At 42.0% G+C, this 27,187-nt stretch overlaps 1 protein-coding gene across 1 annotated transcript in view; it reads left to right on the top strand.

Annotated features, from left to right (window-relative positions):
• The window catches only part of lamc3 (laminin, gamma 3), a 265,101-nt gene that overhangs the window by 61,588 nt on the left and 176,326 nt on the right, over positions 1 to 27,187 (top strand). The window contains exon 4 of the mRNA XM_061733782.1: positions 9,585 to 9,751. Coding sequence (XP_061589766.1) covers positions 9,585 to 9,751 — 167 coding nt within the window. The remainder of the gene's footprint in view (positions 1 to 9,584; positions 9,752 to 27,187) is intronic.

Raw genomic sequence — 27,187 nt, 5'->3', positions numbered from 1 at the left:
CACCACAGTGTTTTACGTCAAGTCTGTGAGTCACATGCTGCAAAAGACTGTTGTGATTTTCTACAGAATATCAATACTACAGTGACTGAAGGTAGAACACTTTGAGATCTGGCTGGGGTGGCTTCAAGGTTGAGGAAGCAAGTTTATGACTGGAAGCTTGACAGCTCTGCTCTGGAAATAAAAAAAAAAGGAAAAAAAGCTATTTTCCCATCTTGATTATCAGAGCAGGACTTTAAACCTCTGCTTCAGGGGGTTCTGCTCAGTTCCAAGATGACTGTGGTTATAGAAAGTATCTGTGGGGTCTTAATTTGTGAAATAAAAGACAAAAACGTGAGAATTTTGGAATTGGAAAACATTTGCTAATCTCAAAAACTTTACTTCAGTCAGTCATAACATTGTGACCACCTGCCTGGCACCGAATAGGCTCACCTCATCCTGACAAAACAGCTCTGACCAAGCAAGTTGTGGATAAGAAAAAAATGTGAGGGTGTCCCATTAGACAGGGGCAGTTACACAGCACTTCAAGGCTTTTTCAATTATCAGAACAAGCACGGATTTCATTAGCAAGTGATCAGTCAGTTAAGTTGAGCGTCTGCGTACGTTTTTGGTTCGGTTTCAGGCAGTTGATTGCTATTGTTAGTCTGAATCTCTGCCGTTAGCAGCTCTCTCTGGACTACAGTTGAGGCCATGACGCGGACACACCCACTATTTTGTACTGCTCGGGGCGAAGTAGAAAGAGGTGGTTTCAGCTAGTTAGCTTAGCGATTGCAGCTGAGTCGACTTCTGGTATTTCACGACACTTGGTGCGCTGTCAGCGTTGTTACTGCCCACTTCGGGTTAAGACCACATAGAGTAAAGACAACCACAGTAGTGCAAAATGAGTTTCAAAACAATCCCAGTCATCTATGGGTACAGACCAAAACCCGCCTCCAGTGGGCAGCGCAATCCGCAAAACCTGTGTTTTCCTGTGGTATACCCGCCTACCACATCCTCTGTTATCTTTGGTCTATGGAATTGTCAGTCTGCAGTTAAAAAAACAGAGTTCTTCAGTTCATTGTTACACATCTCACACATTCAGGTCCTAGCCCTGACAGAGACTAGGATTTGCCAAGAAAACACAGCTACACCAGCTGCTCTATCCGTAGATGCAGAATTCACTCAAACACCTTGCTCTGCTGGACAAGGAGGTGGTACAGGCATTATAATGTCGAAAAAGGGGATTTTGACATCCACTCCTCTCCCATTGCTAACCCCTCATCACTCGAATATCACGAAGTAAAGATCTCTAAGCTCTTCACTGCTTAAATTCTGGTCATATACCACCCTGCAGGAGGCAACGTAGATGAGTTAATCTCTGAAGTGGACGTGATTCTCTCTGACATTCCTGATGATGGCTCTCCACTAATTGTACTGGGAGACATGAACATTCACATCGACAAAACACAGGCAAATGAGTTTCTGGCTCTCATCCACTCTTTCAATCTTACACTGGTCCAGATTTTTCCAACACACAAAGCTGGTAATGTCCTTGGTGCTGACCAGAAACGGCACTACAGCTGACATGTGTGTCACACCACTGCACCTCACAGACCACTTCCTTGTTAAATTTTCCATCTCCCTTCCTCATATCACTCACCCGACTCCAAAGATGGTTTCCTACCGCAGAAACTTACCATCTCTCAGCCCTACACAGCTGTGTGATGAGGTCTGCTCTAATGGCGCTTTTACACTAGTACCTGACTCGCCTCGGTTTTGTGCTTTTCCACTGGGGGTCGAGGCGTGCCGAGTAGATACATTTTCTGTAACTACTCTGCCGAGGTTCTAAGCGGGCTGAGTCGGGCTGTATCTGACGTCATCACACTACACACCACCGATTGGTCATGGGGCGGTGCCGTCAGACGTCTGAGTCAGGAGGCGGAAATCAGCGAAAGAGTGACTCTGACAGCGGCTTCTTGTTCATTTTATTCAACAAGCAATGGCAGCGCAAAAGTCTGTTTTGTGATCCAACTCTGAGGTGCAGATGTTCATAAACCTGGTGGCTGAGGAGAGAATTAAAAAGGGATCTAGATGGGCGATAAGGAACGACAAGTTCTACCAGGTGCCACGTCACTTCATAGCCGCTCGTAGCTACCAACTGACTTTTCAGCAGCGCCGAAACGAACTAAAAAAAAAAGCGTTGCCGCTTGAATCTTCTCTCACTCTCATTTTTTAAGCAGCACATTTATCATCTCCTCTAGGTTCTACATATTTAGTGTTGTTGTCTTCTTCGTTTAGATCACACTATCAAATACGTCACAGCAGCTTCGCTCCAACCCGCCTACTTCTCCAGATGCTGAATTGTTATGGAAAAGAAACTTGGCCGAGTTGAGTCGAGCCGAGCTGAGTTGAGTAGAGCCGAGTAGGCACTAGTGTAAAAGCGCCATGACATCCCTTCCCTCTCAGACTTTTCCACACTATCTGTTAATGAGGCTACAGAAACATTCTGCTCCTGACTCGCCTTCTCTCTGTATAAACTCTGTCCTTTGGTGTCCAAACCAGCTGGACAGAAACAGGTTCTGAGGAACCACAGAGTAGGACTTAGGGCAGCAGAAAGAAAGTGGCCCAAATCCAAAGAGCACACTGACTTGTCTGAGTATCTGCAAAAACCTTTTCACATCCAGCTTAAAGGCTGCCAAGATATCCTTTTACTAGAACAAACACCGGACAACCCGACAACTGTTCATGACCACCTACTGGGTTGTCAGCAGAAAAGTTTGCTTCCTACTTTACTGAAAAGGTTGCTACTATCAGTAACCAATTCTCTGAGCCTGTCCATCACTGCCCAGTCCAACTGGCTACTGGTGCCTCTCTCTGCTACTTCCGGTCTCTAAATGAGGATGGATTCTCTAGTTGGCTCAAAACCAATGACCTGTCCTCTTGATCCTGTACCTACCCACATCCTACAGAGCATTTTATCTACCGTCAAACCCAATAACCCACATTATCAACTCTTAAATTTATCATCTTTCCCTCTGCCTTCAAAAAAGCTTTGGTCACTCGACTGCTGAAAAAAACACACACAACCCTGTCTTAGTGCTCACATTCATGTCTAAACTTCTAGAATGAGCCGTCTTCAGTCAAGTCTCACAGTTCCTTCGTGAAAACTGACTGTATGAGCCACATCAGTCTGGCTTTAGGCAGGGCCACTCAACTAAATCTGCTCTTCTGTCAGTTAATGAGTCACTGCGGGCTGTCAGATCTGCTGGTATATCCTTAGTCCTCATACTACTTGACCTGTCTGCTGCCTCAACCACCACATCTTCCTCTCCACACTCTCAAAGCATGGCATTTCAGGATCTCGCAAATTTGTACCAAGGACTCAAAACCGAGTCCGATGACACCACCCACGACTCTTTATGTCAAACCATTCAAAAATTACGGCAGAAAGTAGGAAGTATCAGATATCGAACAATCAGATTAAGGGGCGGGGCTAATTTGCACCAATTATGTTCAAGGACTCAAAACTCAGATGAAGGGGAGGCACGCTTTTTGGCATCTAGCGTCGCCACGGTAACGCTTTTGACTGAGAAAAATAATGCTCGTCGTCACAGGATGGAGACGCACATTTTGATGTATAACACACCTGGGTGCACGTTACGGTTCGGGCCGTATTAACTGCCAAATGAATTGAATAAATTGCGTCAAAATTACACGATTAATTCAAAATGGCCAACTTCCTGTTCGGTTTCGCCCATGGCACCAAGAGACTTTTCTTAAGTTGCGACATGATACAGGTGTGTAGCGATTTTCGTGCATGTACGTCAAACCGTATTGTGGGGCTTGAGGCACAAAGTTTTCTAGGGGGCGCTGTTGAGCCATTTTGCCACGTCCATTAATGCAAACCATTAAATATCAAATTTTTCGCCAGGCCTGGCATGCGTGCAAAATTTGGTGACTTTTGGGGCACGTTTAGGGGGGCAAAAAGGCCCTCCTTTTGTCAGAAGAAAGAATAAAGAAAGAAAGAAAAATTCCTACAGATACAATAGTGCGAAGGCCCTAATAATAATGGCTTGGTTTTATATAACACCCTTCAAGGCACCCAGAGCGCTTTACAGAGACCATTATTCATTCATACACATTCTCAGCGGTGGTGGTAAGCTACGTTTGTAGCCACAGCTGCCCTAGGGCAGACTGACGATGGCAAGGATGACTGTCCAGATTGCATGAGTTGGCAACAGGGGTGCCACAGGGGATCGGTGCTTGGCCCTCTTCTCTTTTCACTATACACCACTTCACAAGGTGAAATCATCAGCTCTCATGGGTTCTCTTACCACTGCTATGCAGATGACACCCAGGTCTTCCTTTCCTTCCAACCTGGCAACACTGCCGTCTCAATGCAAATATTGGCCTGTCTTTCTGATATCTCTGCATGGATGAAGGACCAAGACTGAGCTTATTGTCTGTCCAGCCAGTCATTCCTTACCTCCTCAGATAAGCGTGCAGTTGGATTCCACAACACTTGTGCCCACGTCTTCTGCTAGGAATCTTGGTGTTATATTAGACAGCCAGCTGAGCTTTAAGGACCATGTTGCCTCGGTTATCCGGTCTTGCCGATTCACTCTTTACAACATCAGGAAAATCAGACCCTACCTGACAGAACATACGACACAGCTCTTGGTCCAGGCTCTGGTCATGTCATGCATTGACTACTGTAATTCCTTGTTGGTCAGCCTGCCTGCATGCTGAGTTAAACCTCTGCAGATGATCCAGAATGCAGCAGCACGTCTGGTCTTCAACCAAACCAGGAGAGCTCATGTCACTCCGCTGCTAATCTCTCTGGACTGGCTTCCAGTGGCAGTGTGCATCAATGTTTTTAATATAAAATATACACTCACTGAAGAGAGATTGTGGGGAAAAATGCATATTTCTCGCTAGAAATGTCATCAAACCACACTTTTAAATTGAAGTATATGCATTTGATCACCTGCTGTGAGCGTCACATACATTACTTACATTGGAATCAATAGTATTCCTCTTGCGTCTGAGAGAGACGCAGATGGGTACCTTTTGCGTCCGAGAGAGACGCAGATGGGTACCTTTTGTGTCAGTAGGTGTCGGCAAAGGCCCTGACCAAGCGTCGGTTTTTGACGCGTCGGGAGTGAGACTGTGTTGAATATCAACACATGGTTTTAACAGAGGTCTCATATGTTAATTATAGGCACTTTAGAGTTGCAAGTGTTTCAGTGACAGAAATAACTGAGACTGAGCCTCAGGCAAGAGTACATGTTATTCTAAGACAGATGACTAATTTTGACAGAGCTTGTCACTCAGCGTAAGTTTCTGTCCCCTATCACAGCCACTCGTTAAAACCAGTGGCACTGCTAGGAAATGATACATATTTGAAGCCAAAGCTTCCACTGTGCTTCAGAGGAAATGGACTTTAGAAGGACAGGAAATGAGCAGATAATACATTTGTGAAAACTGACAGTAAAACATACTCATCACTAGGGGTGTAGCGATACACTAATCTCACGATACAATACGATACACGATGTTGAGGTCACAATAACGATACGATACGATATTATAGCAGTATTTTTTTAACAACCTTGCATGAGGAACATATGACTAGAAAAAATTGTCTTTTATTTGAAAGACACAAAATACAAAACAATGCTGTGCATTTGCAACAGATTGATTCATGCTCACCTTATAAGTGTAAGAGGAGATCTATCTTTGTTAAGAAGGTTATTTTGGTAATTCAGGGTTCATTATTTTATCAATATCTTCTTCATATTCTGTAAATCAGGGACAATAATGACACTAGTCAGTTTATCTGTAGCGCTTAGTATGTTTTAGATTGGGCGGAGTGATACAGCACTAGGTGCTGTGTTGATGTTCTAAAATCCTACACTCTTGAGGGACAGTAAAGTACACTGGAATCAAGCAGAAGTTGTCCCCGTTTATATCCTACTCACGACCCGAAAAAGGTTTAATTTAATAAGGTAAGGCTTCACTCTACACCAGACTTAAAAGTTCAGAGCTCAAAACCCCCCAAGAGTCCCGTGATCGGGACCGCAAAACGGGACTAGTTTCTTCTGAGCGGAGTAAGGTTTTGGTCCGCGCGGTCGCGGTCGGATGCGCGTTACTAGTCAACACAATAGATTAATATTAATAATCCAATATCGCAATACACCTTGTCACCTCCACGACACGTTTCGTGACGTTTTTGTATCGCGAAATTTCGTGGCACGATATATTGTTACACCCCTATTCATCACCCATTTTTTTCCATTTTTTTTGTTTGACATGATTTTTTCCTTGAGCTCACTCCCTAACAACCTTCTCTGTTTATACATATATATATATCATTAGGGATGGGAATCAAGAACCGGTTCTTGTTAAGAACCGGTTCCCAGTGTTTCAATTCCTTGCAATCGTTTGCCTTTTTCGCAAACGATTCCCTTATCGATTCCAGTGGGCGCGAATGACGTCACCAAGCACGTTGCGCAACGTGCGCATTCGCGCCCAGCAGGAAAACACGGGGACAAAGCGGCATAAACACTCGAAAGTTTGGTTACATTTTACCAAAAAGGATGACAACAGGGCGACAATACTTGCAATGTGGACATTTCAACAAAGGGGGGAAACTGTTAGGGTTCGGCCGGCTGATGCGCTGACCACGCTGACGTGCCGGGCGCGCTCCGTCAGACAGCGGAGTGCGCTCCTGACACAACTGCAGCGCATCAGCTCATCTATGGGAGAAGTTAAAGAGCAGTCTACAGCTAGCTTCTCCTTTCATCAAGGCAGGAAAGAGTATGACTAGGGTTGCCACCTTTCAGAAATAGAAATAAGGGATGCCCCGATTTCAGCAGCGCAGGAACCAAAAAAAGGGACATCCCCAAAACTTCTAAAGTGAATAGAAATGTATTTATTTTATATGAAAAAACTAAATGCTTTGATTTAAAGTTTAAAGTGCTTTAATAGAATTGAACTTGCATGACTGTACAGACAGCCAATCATATAGCAACTGAAATAGCCTCCTATGCTGCTATGCTTGTTTGTCCACATCAGCCATGTAGAATATAGCTACACGTGATGGTCGGACAATTAGAATATGGTGTAAAAGTTAATTTATTTCAATAATTAAACTTAAAATAAGAAACTAATACATTACATAGTCTCATTACATGCAAAGAAAGATATGTTAAACATTAATTTGTTATAATTTTGATGATTGAATTGTTTATTGATTTCATAAACATTTTTTATTTTTTACTTGGGGTTTTCATAAACTGTGAGTCATAATCATCAACATTATAACAAATAAAGGCTTGAAATATCTCTATTTGAATGTAGTGGGAAATAATATATTTGTTTCACCTTTAGTTGAATTTACTACGAATTACGTTTTTCAATACATTAACATTTTTCAACCTTCACCTGTATGTTATGACATCCATAAATAAGAGCATAATATATGTCCGTATTGGTTCAATACGGAACGCAAATTTTAATTCCAAATTAAGTAAAGATTCCGTATTTTAAGGGACAGGTGGCAACCCTGAGCATGACCCAGGCCAGAATAGATGAATGACACCGAGCAGTGACTACGTTTGTGGTGTTGAACATGTAACTGGACATTCTTGTGTAATTGCCACAAAATAATTTGTTGTATTTAGTTAATTTCTACAGAAAAATATTTATTTTATATTAAATACGTATTTTAAATTACAAATAATTTTGTGGGGCCCCCCTGGCACACCATCGAGGAGCCTGAGGCTGGGGGCGTCTTAAGACCTCACTTGTATTTTTTTGTTCAAAGATATGAAACAAAGTTGATACTAAAATTGTTTGTTCTCTTTTTTTCCAAATGAGAATCGATAAGAGAATCGATAAAGAATCTAATCATTAAGCAGAATCGAAAATGGAATCGGAATCTGACAAATTTTATCAATTCCCATCCCTACCCATCATACCATTAAAATCTGCTTGAGGTGTCAGCTTTGACTGAACCATTGCCACACCTTGATTATTGTCTCATCCCTTATGTTGAACATTTCCCAGTGTGTTTGAGATCATTGTCCTCTTGCATGACCTATGCCAAACTGAAGTTGTCAGACAGATGTCTTCACACTTGACTCTACATACAGAGGAGATAATGTTCATCACAATAACTAAGGTGCCCAGGTGCTTCCAAGAACATCACTTTTCCAGAATTGTACTTTACTGTTGGCATGAAGTGTTTTTATGCAGTCTTAGATTATGCATTATGCACAAAATCGTTACTTTGGTTTGATCTTACGTAAGAACATTGCTCCAGAAGTCTAGTTTCTGTAGATGAAAATAAGCTGCGCTGCTTTCTTCTTTTTAATGTGAAAAGAGTTTCTCCTGGCAACCTTTCCACACATCTTCTAAACTGTACTGTCATGAATTTTAATGTGTATCCTACTAACAGATGTCTGAAGAGGATCTGAAATACAGCACTCGCTCTCTCTCTTTTTTAATTTCTCCGAAAACTGTTCAGATTTTGGGATAAATTTGCTAGGATTTCTACTCCTGGGAAGATTGACAATTGTCTTTTATTTTTTACTTGTGAATAACATTACTTTCTGTAAAAAGGTCTAGCCAAAGTTGATGGGAAATGCCCTTATAACCCTTCAGCAGTTGCTTCTCTGAGATCATTGCTGATGTCTTTCCACACTGGCATTGCCCCTGAATGATTCGGAGCAGCAAACTGTCAAAACATCTGCTTGTATACAGATGGTAATGCTTGCTGATGATCGGTTAATAGCCGATTCCAGTGTCAGACGATTCCACCTTCGTTTCTGAGATCAATAATCAGCCAGTCAAAGGTAACGGAGGCCATTGGCTTGGTGCTCTATTCGTTTTATTTTTACCCTTTCTAGTGTGAGCAAATTATCATCCGGAGCAGGGTGAAGCATTTTTAAGTGTCAGATTAAGTTTGTTGTCTCAAATGTTACAGATGTTGCTTCTTCATGGGTTATTTTTCCGAACTGCTGTCTGTGGCTTTTCTGTACTCACAGTGGAAAAACTTGCACATCAAAGACATCATGAGATGTATGGCTTGTTAAAAATATATTTATTTATATCTTAGATGTGCTAGTGCCAATTAATTGGAGAATTAAAAACTAGTTAATTAGTTAGCACCTCTCTAACTTTAAGACTTGGTATGGACCAGATGTCTTTTTAACAAGACTGAAAAAAGGATGTACTCATTTTGACCATACATTTGACATTTTCATGCTAGTATGTGTAAATCGTGTCCTTCTGCATGCCTGTTGCTTTTTGCTGTTATTTTTGGCAGTATTAGTGGCTGCACATTAGCACAACTGAAAGTGAACTGCTCAAGCGACATGAGAACTCCCACCTCATCTCAGACTGCATTTATGCCTGTGAAAGATTATTGGAAGTGACAAATCCTTACAGTGGAAACACCCTTTCACTTTCCCCCTCCACCCTTGACTTCATCCACTGTGCATAATTAAGGCTTCACTGTGTCAAGAAGGCGAGTTGGAGAAAAGTGGAATTGTAGAAGAAGTGCACTTGCAGACTTTACTTAACAATTTATCTGTTTTTCTTAGATGTAAGTGTAATGGTCATGCCAGCAAGTGCGTTGAAGGGGAACAGGGTGGCCTGGTTTGCTCCTGCCAACATCACACAGTTGGAGCCGACTGCAAGAGATGTCACCCCTTTTACCAGGACAGACCCTGGGCCAGGGCCACTGGGGACGCCGCCAACGAGTGTTTGAGTAAGTAGCTCAATTCTGGGGTTCTGTCATGAGCCCCCTGGGTGCAGTCATCTGGGAAATCCACAGGGCAGTGTTAAATTCAAGTGACAAGCTCAGACTGTCTAAGGTTGTGGGAACTCTGTCAGTGTGTTCCTGCCCTTCATCACTGTAAGGAAAAAAAAAGTTAGTGTGGCAATCAGTCTGGACATCGAGTACCAATCCAAAATGAATTTTATTGATTTATATTATGCTGCAAACTGAATGATAGGAATGGAGGTTAGCTTCACACCGACTTCGATTTTTGTGCCATGACAGCTTGTTTAAAAAATAGTGGCAATAAAGAAATAAGATAATAAACAAAGAAAATTGGATAAAGATATTCATGAACATACTTATAATGACAGATCCCTTTATTAAAGTCTATCTGAATGACGTCCTATGAATATATGTTTGCAGGCATGCTTCGATGTCTGCTTTCTATACATAAATTATGTTTGCCCACTAAACCATACACTTTCACTTAGTGCTGCCGAGGGTGAAATGTAATTGGCTCAGGGATTAAAAAACATAAAGTAGAGTGGTTCACAGATAGTTTTTTTCTTTCTTGTTTTTGGTGAATTCTGTTAAGCTTTTTTTAATTACTCTTTCTTTTAGTTCCAAGAAGATGGTGTCCTAAACAGGGTATCTTACCCAACTTAATCAATGTTGTTTATTATGAACAGTATGTAATAGCAGTACCCAATTTTTGCGACCATTAGGTGCATATAAACGTCTTTTTTTTTTTAATGTACCGCGCGCCCAATGACGCAATGCGCCCATTGTATTATTGTAAGGCGGACGTAATTGAGGCCACCATGAGAAGTTAAAGGGGGAAGGGGGCGTGTGAATTGCCTGTGATTGTCCGGCGGCGGCTCCGTGGCGGGACACCTGGAGCGGATAGGGAGACTCGTCCTCGCTACCGAGAACGAGACGCGGCTCCCGGGGGAGATGCGCTGCGGCGGCGGGCTGGAAGGCCGGAGGAACCGCCCGACCGAGCGGCAGCCGACGTCGGCTGCCGCTTGGGCGGCAGGCTCCGTCGTATTCTGTTGATGGATTGTAGATGCGTGGGCTGATGTGTCTGCTGGACTGGACTGTTGTTCGAGCTTTCGCAAAAGCCGGCATCGGAAAGTGACTCGGCTGCCCAGCACGGCCAGAGAGCTGCGTGCTCGTGCTCGTGCCCGTCGCAGCATTGATCAGTTCTCCCGGTCTGAGCTGATCAGTTCTCCCGGTCTCAGCTGATCAGGCTCGGATGAAGCCCGACGCGCTGAGTCCTGACAACTGTTGCATATTTGATTAAGCGCAGCTGTTTAGAAACGGAGCATGAAGATTTCGATGGGTTTGATTAATGTAATAACTTATAAAATACAATCAAACTAAGTTTTGCTCCCGCTCTATTTTTAAATACGCACACTTGTATGCTTGTGTGTGTGTTGTGCGGCGCGCGCGTGTGTGTGTTGTTGTAAGGCTGAGCTCCGTGTGTGTAGATGGCGCCTTTTCGGTCGGTGCGCCGTATGTGTGTTTTAAATACAGAAATTACACACAAAACTGAGGGTGCGCCTTTCCAGACAGCGCGGCGTATGGTTGCGAAAATACAGTATGTGAAATTGTAAAACTGGATCCTCCTCAACTCCCCCTTACATGCAACCTTTTCTGGAACATTTTCAACCCAAACATATGAATTATCTATCAAAGTAAACTATAGGGCCTTTTTTCCCCCCTAAACGTGCCCAAAAAGTCACCAAATTTTGCACGCAAGCCAGGCCTGGCAAAAAATGTGATATTTAATGGTTTGCATTAATGGGCGTGGCCTAATGGCTCAACAGTGTCCCCTAGAAAACTTTGTGCCTCAAGCCCCACAATACGGTTTGACGTACATGGACAAAAATCTGTAACCACCTGTTTCATGTTGCAACTTAAAGAAAAGTCTCTTGGCGCCATGGCCGAAACCGAACAGGAAGTCGGCCATTTTGAATTAATTGTGTCATTTTGCCGCAATTTATGCCATTCCTTCGGCAGTTAATACGGCCCGAACCGTAACATGCACCCAGGTGTGTTATACATCAAAATGTGCTTCTCCATCCTACGAAGATGCGCATTACTTTTCTCAGTCAAAAGCGTTACCGTGGCGATGCTAGACGCCAAAAAGCGGGCCCCCCTTCATCTGATTGGTCCATACAGAAAAAACTTTGTGCCTCATCCCCCACAATACGGTTTGACGTACATCGAGATTAGTATCATCTGCAAATAAAATAGGAAGAAATTTATTACAGTTCATGGTTAAATCATTAATATAAATCAAAAACAATAAAGGACCCAGTATCGAGCCCTGTGGAACCCCAACTGATATTTTTAACTTTGCGGAATATCAACCATTGATGCATACATATTGTTCTCTGTCTTCTAGATAGTTAGAAAACTACTTGAGAGCAACATCCTGTAGGCCATATCTTTTAAGTTTAGAGACAAGAATTTCATGATTTACAGTATCGAAAGCTTTAGTTAAATCTAAGAAAACACCAAGAACATATTTCTCATCTTCTAGAGCAGAAGACAAATTGTTGACAAGCTGTTGCAGGGGCTTTTCCGTTGAGTATTTCTTGCGAAAACCATATTGGTGGCAATAGAGGATGTTGTTCTGAAGTAAGTGATCCGAAATTCTGGAATAAATAAGTTTTTCAAGAATTTTAGAAAAACAGGGAAGAATTGATAGACGATAATTGCTAAAGTGATTAGAATCTCCCAATTTGTGTAACGGCAAAACATTTGCTGTTTTAAGATCACGTGGAACCACACCAGATTGTAAAGATAAACCAAAAATACAGTACGAGTTAAAGGTTGAATAATAAAATCAACTAAAAAATTTCAGGAAACTTTGATATGGGCATGCCCTACTGCCCAATCGACCCCTCTTGCTGCTTTGGTTTGGGGCTGTAGTGTTTGTGTTCGGGGTGGTTCTATGTCAGTTTGAGGTGTTTATGGTTGTATTGCATTCATTCCTGTGCTCCCCGCAGGGGGGTGGGTTTAGGGTTGTTAATAAACCACAGCCCCTGCTTCGGGGTTATGTGTATACGGTTTTTAATAATGGCCAAGAAGTAGTTTAGGGTTGTTAATAAACCTTTGGGGATGGGGCCATTAGGCAGGCAATTTAACTTAAAATGTACGCAGATCACAGCTTCATGAAATTTAAATATGTTGTAGTCTGCAGCGAGGGGAGTTTTGAAACATTTGAATCATGTCCCTACAATAAACCGTTGCCTTAGCAACAAGCGTCCAAAGTCAAATGGACATTTTTTTTTTATTGAAAGTTTAATATCGCAAAAACTGTAATAATTGGCATAATGAGGTTGAACGGTCCATTAGTGCCAATTGGGCAGAGTGTTTCAAAACTTGAAAGATGTCTCTACAATAAAGTTCGGCCGAGCAATAAGCGCCACAATTTCTGCCATTTTTTTTGCTTTTTGGCATCTAGCGTTGCCACGGTAACACTTTTGACTGAGAAAAGTAATGCCCATCGAGGCACGATGGAGACGCATCCAACGATGTATGCCATGCATGGGTGCACGTTGCGGTTCAGGCCGCATTAACGGACAAATAAAGCTTGCGGAATAATAAGAAAAGGGAAACCTTTCCTGTATGCTAATATATCGCCTTTTTCATGTTTTTTCTCGTTATTTCGGGCGTGTTTTATTTTTTGGGGATTTTTTTTTTCCATATCAGAGCGGGGTCATGCTGTACACCCGCGGCTGTGCAGGGGGAGTTTTGCGACTTTAGCTTGTTAGCAAAATGCTAGCAGCATTGCCCTTTGGGCCATTCTGGACGATTGTAATATGGTCATGCCACTACTTGGCATGCCCATAATTAAAGCTGCAAGCAGCGATGAACGGGCCCTCGCACTCAGAAATGACACCACCCACGACTTTCTATGTCAAACCATTCAAAAGTTATGGCAGAAAATAAGAACTATGAAATATTGACCAATCAGAAGAAGGGGCAGGGCTAATTTGCACCAATTATGGTCAAGGACTCAAAACCATGTCTGATGAAACCACCCACGAGTCTTTATGTCAAACCATTGAAAAGTTATTGCAGAAAATCGGAAGTATCACATATCAACCAATCAGAAGAAAGCTAATTCAGCCCAATGACGCTCAAGTACTCAATACCGAGTCCAATGACACCACCCACGAGTCTTTATGTCAAACCATTCAAAAGTTACGGCAGATAAAATTTTTCTAGGGGGTGCTGTTGAGCCATCTTCCCACGCCCATTAATGAAAACCATGAAATATCAAATTTATCGTCCTGGCCTGGCCTGGCTTGCGTGCAAGATTTGGTGACTTTTGGGGAACTATCAAATATTGACCAATCAGATGAAGGGGGGGCGCGCTTTTTGGCGTCTAGCGTCGCCACGGGAATGCTTTTGAAAGAGAAAAGTAATGCGCTTCGTCGCAGGATGGAGACGCACATTTTGATGTATAACCCACCTGGGTGCACGTTACGGTTTGGGCCGTATTAACTGCCGAAGGAATGGCATAAATTGCGCCAAAATTACACGATTAATTCAAAATGGCCGACTTCCTGTTCAATTTCGGCCATGGTGCCAGGAGACTTTTCTTTAAGTTGCGACATGATACAGGTGTGTACCGATTTTCGTGCATGTACGTCAAACCGTATTGTGCGGCTTGAGGCACGAATTCTTCTAGGGAGGGCTGTTTAGCCGTTAGGCCACGCCCATTAATGCAAACCATGAAATATCAAATTTATCCCAAGGCCTGGATTGCGTGCAAAATTTGGTGACTTTTGGGGCACATTTAGGGGGGCAAAAAGGCCTTCCTTTCAACAGAAGAATAAGAATAAAGAAAAAGAAAAATTCCTACAGATACAATCGGGCCTTTGCACTGTAAGTGCTCGGGCCCTAATAATTTCTTTAATGAAACTACTTTTAAACCCATCATTACCTTCAGCAGAGTTTTTTAAGTTTAAGACATACCCCTCACTTCAGAGTGGAGAAAACTGACCCTTAATCAAACTACATGGTATTGCATGAGAGTAATTTATGTTCGCTGCCAGCGAAAGGCCAATATTGACAAAGAAGTCATTTAAGCCATTTGCAATTTCTCTCTCATTGAGAGGAGCACCTTCATTTCCTAGCACCTCAACTGGGACTTTTAATTGACGTGTTTTACGCTGTAACAATTGATTAATGACACTCCAGGTGGACTTATTGTCACTAGATGCTTGGTTACATTTGTCTGAAAAATATTTCTTTTTTGCATACCTTAGAGATTGAGTAAATGCATTTTTACATTCCTTGTAAGTTTGCACATTAAATGGTGTAGGACTTAGAATAGATTTTTTATATAGTTTCCTTTTTAGAAGAGAATGTTTTCTTAAATCTGATGTAAACCAAGGATTTGCTTTAGGATTTATTTTCTCTTTTTTAGTAGTAATGATTGGGAAGCATTTCTCAAAGACAGGATTAAAAAGCAATAAAAATGACTGGTAAGCTTTCCCCACTTCTTGCAGCCCTTGCAGAAGATATGAAAAGTTCCACATTCCTTTTGGAATATTTGAGATATCTTATTTCTTCTTGTACCAAGTTGTTACTAAGCGTTTTATCATTAAGATGAATTATTTGAAAAACTGGGAGATGATCTGAAATATCATTTAACAACAGACCAGAAGTAATTTCAAGATCCAAAAAGTTGATTAGGATATTATCAATGAGTGTGGCTGATGAAGAAGCTATTCTGGAAGGTCTGTGGATTGAAGGATAAAAATAGGTAGAGTAAAGAGCATTAAGAAAATCTACAGTAGCTGACTGTTTGCTATTGAGAAGATTAACATTGAAGTCATCTAGTAATACACATTTTTTCCGCTCCTTGCAAATCATTTCAAGCGTGTGATAAAGTGCATCATTAAAAATGGCCAGATCTGACTCAGGTGGTCTGTAAATGCACCCAATTATGATGCTTTCGCCATCAAGGGGTAAGATAGACAGAATTTCTACAAACACAGCTTCCATAGAAGTATTTTCAAAATATTGGCTTAACTCTTTTCTTTCCTTGAAGTTAAAATGATCTAAAATGTAAAGAGAAACGCCACCACCTGATGTGGTCGTTCTACAAGAATGAATAGCTCTATAGTTTTCCAAGGCATAGAGACCAGTAATATTATCGTGAAGCCTTGTTTCTGAAAAAGCCATTACTGAAAATGAGAAATTTAATATGGATAGATAATCTGTTAGTTGATCATAATGTTGAGGTATACTACGAATATTAAGGTGGAAAAAAGAAAAAGAATTTGGGACTTGTACTTTTGCAGATTTTTTATATTGATCTTCAGTGTAATATTCACAAGAAATTTGTACATTTTTCAGGTCAACATGATTAGAATCAGGATTAAAGAACCCATCATAGATGCCATCCTTATCGATACATAAATCAAAGGGATTGAAAGGTGGTAAACCAGATATGGGTTGTGGAGACACATACATATAGTCAGTTATAATGGAAGGAGAAAAAAACGAAAAACTGTTAAAAGAAAAAAAAAATTAAAAACCTTGGAGCGAATAATATAGATCTAAGTTTGGCGAGGAGGGTGAACAACCAATTTATCAAATTTTAGGTAGGCGATGTTTCCTTTCTGACGTTCAGCCTTCATTTGAGGCAACAGATCCTTACGCTTCTGCCTGATGCTTTCAGAGAAGTCTCCGTTGATGAAAATGTTTGAGCCCTGCAGTTTCTTGGTACGTTTGAAAATTTCTTCCTGGTCCTTGAATCTGAGGAGCTTGGCCACAATTGATCTCGGGCGTCCTGTAGGCTCATATTTACCAACACGATGAGCTCTCTCAATTTCAATGAGTTTAGGGTAGATGTCAAGATGATCGGCGAACACTTTTTTGACTTTGGTTTCAGCATCAGACCAAAATTCTGAATTTACATCAGGAATGCCATCAATAATCACGTTATTTCTCCTAGACTGGTTATCCAGGTAATCTAGCTTTGTAGACATATCATTAATGGAGGTTAGAGAGGCTGACAGATATGGTTTTACCATCCTCAATGCATTTATCATTACAGATTTTTAAGCTATCAAGCTCAACCTGTGAAAACTGAAGACTAGCTTTTAAGTCATCAACATTCTTAGATACAGTATGATGACTACCAACTTCAACAGGTTATCAACACGAGAGACTGTGGAGTCCACAAAAACTTGTAGACAAGCCTTGAAGCTCTTTTCTTGCTGATCCAATAAGTCTTTAAAATTTCTTCTGCAGATCGAGTAATTCATAAACCATTGATTTGGTAATAACATCGTAGCTTCTTGTCTTGGCCATTTTCCCCGACACTGACCTGGAGGTAATAGCAGCTTCTACTGCAGCACGCCTGAACCTGCACAAGGGTGCGAGGGCCCGTTCTTTGCTGCTTGCAGCTTTAATTTTTTTCTTATTTTTACTAAAATGCTGACATTTTCCTTTTAGCCATATAAAACTTGTATGCTTATTCTGTGCATATTTAATAGTGTGCTTTGAATTTCATTACAGAAAAAAAAATACAGCAGTAATATTTGTTGCCTTATTTTTAATCATTGTGAAATAAAAAAGTAATATCTTCTGCGTTTAAGGACATTTCTGCATTTTCCTTCTGATTTGGTTGCATTTTCACTTAAACAAGTTCAATATAAAGTTTATGACTTTCTTTTGGGCTTTCATGTTGATATGTCTGAAATACCAATCCAAAAGAGACATTTTTTTAATGTAGCCGACTCAACTAAGCAGTACAGGGGTCCCTCGGCGGAATGGCCCTGTCTCCATTCCTGTTTACACTCTATACATCAGTCTTCATACACTGGTCACAGTCCTGATACCTGCAGAAGTTCTCAAATTACTCTGCTATCGTGGGCTGTACCAGCAGAGGTTGGGAGGCTGAGTATAGGAGGGTTATGGACAGTTTTTGTGGAGTGGTGCGGACAGAACCTACAGTTAAACCTACAGTTAAACATTGAGAAGACAAAAGAGCTGGTGGTGGACGTAAAGAAGCGGAGGATCTCCCTTACCCCAATCAAAATCAGAGCATTGAGGTGGACACTGGACTCCAACAAGGACCTCGATGTCCACAATGACAGGTCATTGCAACATGAAAATCATTGCAACATGTGCAGAACCATGCAGCAGATGTTTTATCAGTCCATGGTAGCGGGGTTAAGGTGACTCTCACCAACTGGCTCAACAAGCTCATCAGGAGCGCTACTTCTGGGACTGAAGCTGGACTATGTGGCAGAGATGCCAGAGATGAATATACTAAGGAAATTTCTCAGTATTAGGAACAACCCGTCTCACCCCCAACATACCACGCTGCCAGAGGTGGACAGAGTACTCGACCCCAGTACTTGAGTAAGAGTACAAATACTACTGGTCAAAATTTACTCCGTTACAAGTAAAAGTAGCTCAGTCAAAATATTACTCGAGTAAGAGTAGAAAAGTACTTGCTTTTAAAGGTACTTAAGTATCCAAAAGTAAATGCTTTTAAATTTACTTTAAGTAAAAGTAAGTAAGAGTAAGAGTAAATTTCTTATTTTCCACATCAGTAAATTACTACATTTTTTCTAAATTAATTTAAGGATCTTTTAAATCTTGTTTCGGAGAATAAACTCTTTGAAGTTAGCTCCGAGTCCGGCTCATTATCAGACTCAGACGACTCAGCGGATTGTCTTTCTTCTCCTGACGCAGGCGTAGCCATTGTTGCGGCTACGTCTTGACTCTGTCTTGACAAACGCAGGCTACTTTGGCGGTATCGTTTTGAGGAGGCTTGACGTATTTCCGCTTTACGTACATCCCAGTGGAGAGCGTGCACTGTGATAGGTCTCCTCCTTTGACAAAAACAGCTTGTGTCCAATAGGATTTTAGGGAAGAAGAAAAAAGAGCAGACCTGAAAGTAACGAGTACTTTTCAGCCTTCCTTGAAATTTACTCGAGTAAAAGTAAAAATATTTGTCTTGGAAATGTATTCAAGTAGGAGTAATAAGTACCAAAGAAATCTAATACTCAAGTAAAGTACAAATCCTCTGGATTGGTACTTAAGTACAGTACTCAAGTAAATTTACTCCGATACTGTCCACCACTGCACGCTGGTATCTTACCGGAGCACATTCAGCTGTAGACTGAGACTACCAGGGACTAGCACCAAACGCCACAGGAGCTCCTCCTTACCGCGCCTAATAACCCGGTGCACTTTATCTATGAAAAAAGACCCTGTTCATTGATATTGTGCCTTATAATGCGGTGCGCCTAATGCTCCGTGAAATAAGGTATGTCTACCTCATGTTTACATAATTTTTATTAACTCTCGGTTAAATTACTATGTAGATTTTATTTCTTATTCTATGTTGTACCAATTTGTTTATTATCTGGCATCAACATTTCCTTTATTTGAGTTTCCCAGTATAATCTGGCTATGTATGTTTTATTAGGTTAAATTTCAAGATCATTCAGATTGATTATAGAAATATATTGGGCTGCTGATTTCTTTGCATGGCTCTTTGCTTTGGGGTCTGAGATAGCTGTGAGAAAATGCAAAATGTAAGCGTTGACTATGATTGCAGTGCATGCCGATCTCATCAAGATTCGCTCCCTCAGAGACTGAAATCATTTGTAGCTCTGACAGGTTGCTGTGGGTCTCCATGATTTTCATTGTTTTCTTGATGTTGTAATTTGTTTAGCCTGCGGCGGTTCCAGCAGGGACACGTTTTAATATTTGTTTTTCTTTACCACAGCTTTGAGCCTGATGGTTGCACTTGTAAGTGGGAGACTGATGTTTTTTTTTTCTCCTTCTTCTTGAACATCAAAAGAGAGGTTTATACTACAATTATTACATTTATTTCTCAATATCAAAGCCTCATTGAAGTTGTACCTATACTGAAAAATGATACATGAAGTGAATCTCAGTTTAGATTCTGCTTTATATAATCTTTATGAAATGGTGGTGTCATATTACTGAGGACATATTTCTGAATTTGGAGATAAAAGTACTAGATAACATGACTCATTAAGTTTCTACAGAAATATTGGTTGCATTGCAAATGTTGGCAGGCATGGAGTACAGAAAAAAACTAACATTATTAATTATGAATAATTTATGCCTATATCTAAAGAAATAGATAGATTGAATTAGCATTTTTACAAAGATTTTGTCTGCTTTTAATACAAATAAAAATTAAAAGAAATGTTGAATGGTGTTGAAGAGAGCTGAACCCATGGCAAGGATTATTGTTTACCCGCTGATATACTATACATTCCTACACTCACAAACTGTCGGCAATGACTGAGAGGATGAAGCTGTGGATACAAGTAACTGAACTAGGCTTTCTCTCAAGGAGGATGTGTCAGACATGTCCTAGCGAATACCCAAGGGCACATTGAGCACAATAAATAAAAGTGTTTTGATGAGTGGATGAATGGAATCTTTTGTAAATCTTTGCATGCTTTTAACTCGTTAACTAAACCTTTGCAAACTTACAAAGCAAGTAGGGAACATAAATATAAATTTCTCACTTTCAACCTTCAACCTTAACTCCAAGATGTCGTAATACCTTCAGCTTGGATGTTCTGTCTCAGGAAAAAAAAAGAAAGCACAGACCTGGGTTGATGAAAGCCAAGATAAAAAAAATAATTTAAAAGAATGTAGATAGGTCTGCATAAATGTGTTTCTTGTGTGATGGAAAATAATCTACAACAAATTTTGGCTGCCTCAGGAGTGACCATGCTGAACTATTTCAGTTCAGCGATTGTGGAAGTTATTAAGTGGTCTCCAAGGTAGATTCATTAGAGGAAAAATGTTACCTGTAATTAAATTTGATCAAATGTGCTATGTACAGCTGAAGGTCAGTGTGACATGTTTGGGGACAGTTTGTTTACACCACCATGCTTCCCTTGTGTGCTGACAAAAAAATATATTTTTGCAGAGTGGTCACAGCTCTTCTTTGGTCTGGCATGATGTTGGATGGGCTAGTTTGGCACTAGATATTTGGCTGCGGAAACATTCATCCTCAACTGCTTCTGTGTCTGTCAGGTTCTTTTTAATGGCAGTGATTAGTTCCACAGCTGGCAATGGCATCTGTTATGGCAAAATTGAGAGCCTTGGACAGAACTTTCTTCTCAGCTTGTGTAAGCCCCCTGTCAGGTTTCTTACCCAGTTCTGTAGGAAGTATTCCCTTTTTTTAAAAGAAAAATGGTCCACTTTCTAAGAAATAGAGGAGAAGGGTATACAGGTTCTGGAATTTGCATCGGTTGTTCCTTTACCTTCCCATGCTCAGTCAACTGAGCCTTCTTCATGGAAATGGTGATTTCTTCCATACAGTTATCTGGCAGTGTTTGTTGTGGATCTCTTCGATTCTCTGATGGAGCAGCTCAGTGAAGAAATTGATATTTCTTACCCTTTCATTGAAAAGTTGTTTCTGTGCTCTCTGAGAAATAAGCTCAGCTCGGTGTCATCTCAACTGTGGTGTTGAGGTGTAGGCTAGTTGGGGGGATTTTCTCTTGTCAGCACCCTAGACAAATGTAGGTGGTTCATGTAGTTGGCAAGTTTCTTAGAAGTCATATTGCTGTACTGGAGATCCCTCCCAAATTGTGTGGAAATATGCCTACGACGGTTCTCAGTGACCCAGGTCATGTTAGGCAACTGGACCAGACAGAAAAAAGCATTTGGAATGAACAGCTATATAAACGAAAGTAAGTTGAGTATGAATGAGCCCTAAGGGTGAGAGGAGGATACCGTGTGGTCAACAGTCACAGGATTATCTAGTATCACACAAATTTGTTAAATAATCCGAAAATTGCTGCTGTTCAGTGGGAAATAATATTTTGACTTGGATCAGTGTGAGTGAGCTGTGTCTTCATACTGAGCCTGCAGATGTGAGTTATCAATGTTACATCTTGGCCTTGCCAAGAAAGCAAATAAGCATATTCTCTCAAACTGTTTATTTAATATATATGCAGTTGGCCCTGCTAAAGTAAATCTATTATGTATTACTTGTATGACTTTTTACTGTAAGAAAGTCAAACACATTAAAGGCTGAAACATTTATTAGGGTCCACCTGTGAGAGTTATGTATGCATTACAAAAGACTCTTAATACAGATTCCTTTTGTCAAATGATAATGAGGAAAAAATAGAATTATGAAGATTTTACAGTCAATAATGTTGTAGAAACAATTGGAATTTGTTCTTGTTTGTAAATGCTTTTTCAAAAAACCAGAAAAACACTATCATTTACTTTACTGTAAATCTTTGAGAGGTTTGCTGGTCAGGTAGAGGTGTCATTTGTCTATAGCAACACACTAAAGGTCATGGCATGTGAAACGTGACTCCCCTAAGGCTGGTTTATCACTGTTGTTTCTTGGCTAGTTCGACATCTCATTCATCCAGCAAATTAAATGTAAAAATGAGAAATCATTGTGCCTGCAGGGATTGTGTTCCCACTATGCAATGTGTTCTGCAATATTATTATGAAATTATTCATACATGGGACAGAAGACAATAAAATTGGGATTTGGATTAGCTCCTGTGCAGTCGAAGTGAAGGGGCAACCCATTTCTACCCTCCCAAAACCACCACCTGTTGCTGAAACTTTGGTGCAGAAAAAGGTAAGAGACGGATTGTTGTTGGCGATTACTGTCGGATAGACTTGGTAGTGCTATTACAAATAAGAAAGATGTTAATGGACTAAGTGATGCATGGAAAATCTGCAAGAACGAAATTAATTTTCAAAGCATAGAAACAAAAGCTCAGCGTCATCCTTCTAATCTTGATCAAAAACTACGCCTGGAACTCATGATGCAAAGCCAGAATGCAGTGTCTTTCATTTAAGGATGAAAATAATGTTAATTGTTTTAAAGTGTTGCACCCCAACAGTTCAGATCTGTTGATATGTTATGCAAGGGGCAACATCCAGCTTGTTGATCCAACTTGTTGATCCATCATCATCATTACAAAAGTTGCAATTCTTGCTCTTGTTCTATGGAACTGTAAGTGATGTGTTTTCCAACCACCTGCCAGGCTTGTTCATTCAACATGGTTTCCCATTTTTGGGTGTTGGGTGGAGTAAGCAACTGCCAATATGGCAGCCTACAGGGTGCTGATATTTTGGTTTCACCAGCTCTTCAGAAAACCTATGGACCTTGTCACAGTTCCTCAGTTTTTTCATACATACAGTGAGTGAAAGAAAAAATTCCAAAAATTTGGTAGGACTATCATTCTGACAAAGACTTACTGAGCCAGCAGTCAAAGAATGACAAAAAAAACTTTAATATGTATAGCCTAACTCTCAATTCCTGGGATCAACAGTTTTTTCCTCATTCTACTTCTGAAGCATTGATAGAGAATTAAATGGTGATTACCGAACAGAAATAAAGCCACCATGGCATCACTTTTCAGTTCTCTCAGCTTTCACCATTGAAGAAACATCCACCTTGGAGCAGTCAGTATTCTTTTTTGTTTTATTTTGTTTTTGTTTTTTGGGTACATTCCTGGCCATTTAGCTTGTTCAGTTAGCTAAGCCTCTAATACCACGCCAGCACGTGTACATCCAACACGGGTCATGCACACTGAATATTCATCAGAGGAGTGTAATTGAAACAAAAACAAGTAAAAAGTTTGTCTGAGTGGCAGAAAGGTTGACGAAGCCTTTGTGTCAAGTAAAATAATCAGGCACGGTTTTTGCAGGCGGATACCACGGATGACAGAAGATTTCACTTGTATCCTTTTATTCACTTTTATTTGTTTATTAATTCATTTTCAGAATATAGAAAGTGACTTTCAACCCCCTAAAGAGAGTAATGCATCTTGAATTGACCACCTTTTTTTTTTTTTTTTCACCTGATTATTATTGACCGAAATGACTCCTAATGTCCGTTTTAACCTGGCTCAGGTAGCATCTCAGTGCTCACACCTAGATGGTTTCATTATGGTCATAATTTATCAGTACAGTTTATTTTTTTATCTTTAGATTATCTTTGTTGCTAAAAATTATGTTTGAATAGTAACTGCTAAAAAAATTGTCATCACGCAAAATATTAACATCACTAGAGTGATATTAGTAATTATATTTATTTGATGACCCTAATGAAATGATAAAATATACATAAATGATAACCAAAAATTTGATTTATAAAGTGACAGGTCTGCTCCAATAATAAAAGTAGTTTTAATACATTATTAGCTTGACTTGAGTTACTGCAGTAAGTGGAAGATTCTGTAGCCTCATTTTGCATTTGAGAGCATTCTGAATTTTGATGGAGGGTAAAAAACAAAAAGCCTTAAATTACTTAGTATACATTTTGCAGACCAGTTTGCATTGTTAAAGGTTTGTTGTAGATTTGGTTTGTTACGCGCCTTGTAGCAACTCATAATGTAATAACGGCTCATAATGTAATAACTTAAATGTAATAAAAGTTCATAATGTAATAATCGGCTCATAATGTAATAAAATCATGAGCGCATAACGTAATAATGGCTTTGTGCATAATGTAATAATGTAATAACTTATTACATTATGAGCCTTACTGGCACAGCTCATAATGTAATAACAGCTCATAATGTAATAATGGCTCATATTGTGAGAAAACAGCTGCATTATCATAAGTATTACCTCTTAAGGTGCAAATAAAGCAAACAGCATGGGTTTCAGTGCATTAGTAAACTAAATTAATGACCATTTTGTGTTGGGGGTTCTTGACCACAAGGACAATTAGGAAGAAAACAAATAACAAGCTTTTATGTAACTCAAATACTACATATTTTTTCCACAAATAGGCATATTTTGAAACATTTTGAAAAATGATTCCATACTTTAATGAGAATAAAAAAAAAAAAAAAAAAATATATATATATTTTTTTTTTCAGTTCTTTTATTACATTTAAGTTATTACATTATGAGCTGTTATTACATTATGAGCCGTTATTACATTATAAGTTGCTACACGCCTCCGACTGGGAGCTGAGTGTGGACCTGAAGAGGAAGCGTGTCTTCCCACAGGACGTGGCAGTGACCCCGCTCCGACCAGACATGGTCCTTGTAGCAGGGTGGATGCTACGGGGGCCCGCCCGAAGGATGGAGAGACACGGAGTTTCGTGCAGAACCTTTATTCGAACACAAAACACCGCCAACACACAGTGCCGAAGCACACACAGCTCCTCAGCAGCAGCTACATCGGCCTCTTTGCTGCTGTCCAGCTCTGCCTTATGAAGGCTGGCAGGGTGGAGAGGCTGATTGGGCCCACCTGCGCCCTAATCAGCCTGAGTGGCTGCAGCTCCTCCACCCTGCCACACACCCCCAACGCCAAACTCGTGCCGGGGTCTGTCCGGCCGAGCCTACTCCCCCCCCGCCCCCCTTGGAGCGGGAGAGGAAGCCCGGAACCCTCCGGGCCTTTCTGGTCGGGGGGTCGTCCCCGGCGTCGGCCTGACCAGCGGAACGGTCGCGGGGGTCGCCCCCGGCGTCGGCCCGCCCGCCGTGGAAGACGCTCTCGGGGCCGGGCCCATGGTGGCCTCGGGCCAGACGGCATCCGCGGCCGTGGCCGTGGTGCGTCCAGGACCACCCCCTCCTCCATGACGCGGCCCTCCGCGGGCTGCTGGTCCGCCTCCAGGACCGCCTCTTCCCCCACACTCTGCTCTGGCCGCAGGTCCGGCCCCGTCTCCGTGGGACCCGCCGTCGCTGGCGGCTGCGCCTCCGCAGCCGTCTCCCCAGCCAAATCCCCCTCCGTCTCCGTCGCCGACTCCATCCCAGGAGCCGTCGCCTGGCGGCCCACAGCGACTGCCTCACGGCCGGTCGGCTGCAGCGCCGCCAGCGCTGCCGCGGCGAACCTCAGACGGGGTGCAGGGATGGGTCGCTCCGCGGGTCCCCCCGCCTCGGGAGCCGTCGCTTGGCGGCCCGCAGCTTCTGCCTCCCGGCCTCTCAGCTGCGGCGCCGCCAGCTCCTCCCGCGTTGCTGCGGCGGCCCTCAGACGGGGTGCAGGGGTGGGTCGCCCCGCGGCCACCAGGGCTTCTATGGCGGCCAGCTGCCGCTCGCCCTGGTCCCAGAAGGCGGCCGCCATGCCCGCCATGGCCCGGGTGAGCGCGTCCAGGGCCCGCTCCGTGCCTCTCTCGTCCATTCTTCGGGCCCCACGTTAGGTGCCAGATGTAGCAGGGTGGATGCTACGGGGGCCCGCCCGAAGGATGGAGAGACACGGAGTTTCGTGCAGAACCTTTATTCGAACACAAAACACCGCCAACACACAGTGCCGAAGCACACACAGCTCCTCAGCAGCAGCTCCATCGGCCTCTTTGCTGCTGTCCAGCTGTGCCTTATGAAGGCTGGCAGGGTGGAGAGGCTGATTGGGCCCACCTGGGCCCTAATCAGCCTGAGTGGCTGCAGCTCCTCCACCCTCCCACAGTCCTGCTATCCAGGAGCACGAAAACCATCATAGTTGCTGAGCTCACGGTGCCCTGGGAAGAGAGGCTAGCCACGTCCCATCAACTGAAAAAAGCCAAATACCAGGACCTGATCGACGAAGCGGTTTTGAAAGGGTGGCACGCAACCGTCTTCCACATTGAAGTCGGCTGCCGTGGGTTCCCAGCAAAATCGGTGCGCTACTTTCTCCAGAGGATTGGGCTGGAGCCCAAACAGCTGGAGCCCAAACAGCTGAATAAAGCCACCAGGGACCGTAGCAGCCGAGTCCAGCTCAAGATGGCTGTGGCTGAAGAGGGCCCACAGTTGGAACCCTTCTGCAGGTGAAGGCTAGTTAGTCTTTGCTGCCCCACTCAGGCGAGGTGTACAGGTTAAGGGGCGAAACACCTGTGAACCTGAGATCCCTGCTGACGATGCGGAAGGGTTTCCAACAACGTGGATGCTCCGAGGAATACCATCTCGGAAGATCTGCATCACCAGAATTAGTGTAGTTCCTGCAGTTACAGCTTGTGGCAAAGCATTTCTGATGTTTACTTCACCCGATGACCGAGAGCTTGAGAAGGTATAGACACAGAGCTGTACATCACCAAATCTTTGGCACAAAAGGGGATTCCGATACATTTTTGATCAAGACCTATATTTTTATAGTCATTTTTTGAGTGGTCCCAAAACCCCTGTTGATAAACACCCTTGTAACATTAAGTACTTAGAGGTAATGTTGTTGACATGCAAGCAAGGAGATCTGCTGCATAAATTTTCAAACCATCCCACAGTATGTTCAGACACTCCTACATTGATACGTTCAAATTGGTATTCTATGATCCACTATGCAAAAGCCTTGCATCCATCAATACAAGACTGCACACTGTATCTTGCTGTCTAAGGACTTAATGAAATAATGTATTATTTTTAAGGCTGCTCTAGTTGTACTATTCTCCTTTCTGAATTCTGATTTGTAGTCTGATAAGTTATTATTCATAG

This window comes from Cololabis saira, chromosome 11 (genome assembly GCF_033807715.1).
Source record: "Cololabis saira isolate AMF1-May2022 chromosome 11, fColSai1.1, whole genome shotgun sequence".
Classification (NCBI taxonomy): domain Eukaryota; kingdom Metazoa; phylum Chordata; class Actinopteri; order Beloniformes; family Belonidae; genus Cololabis; species Cololabis saira.
This window is presented reverse-complemented; position numbering and strand designations above follow the sequence as displayed.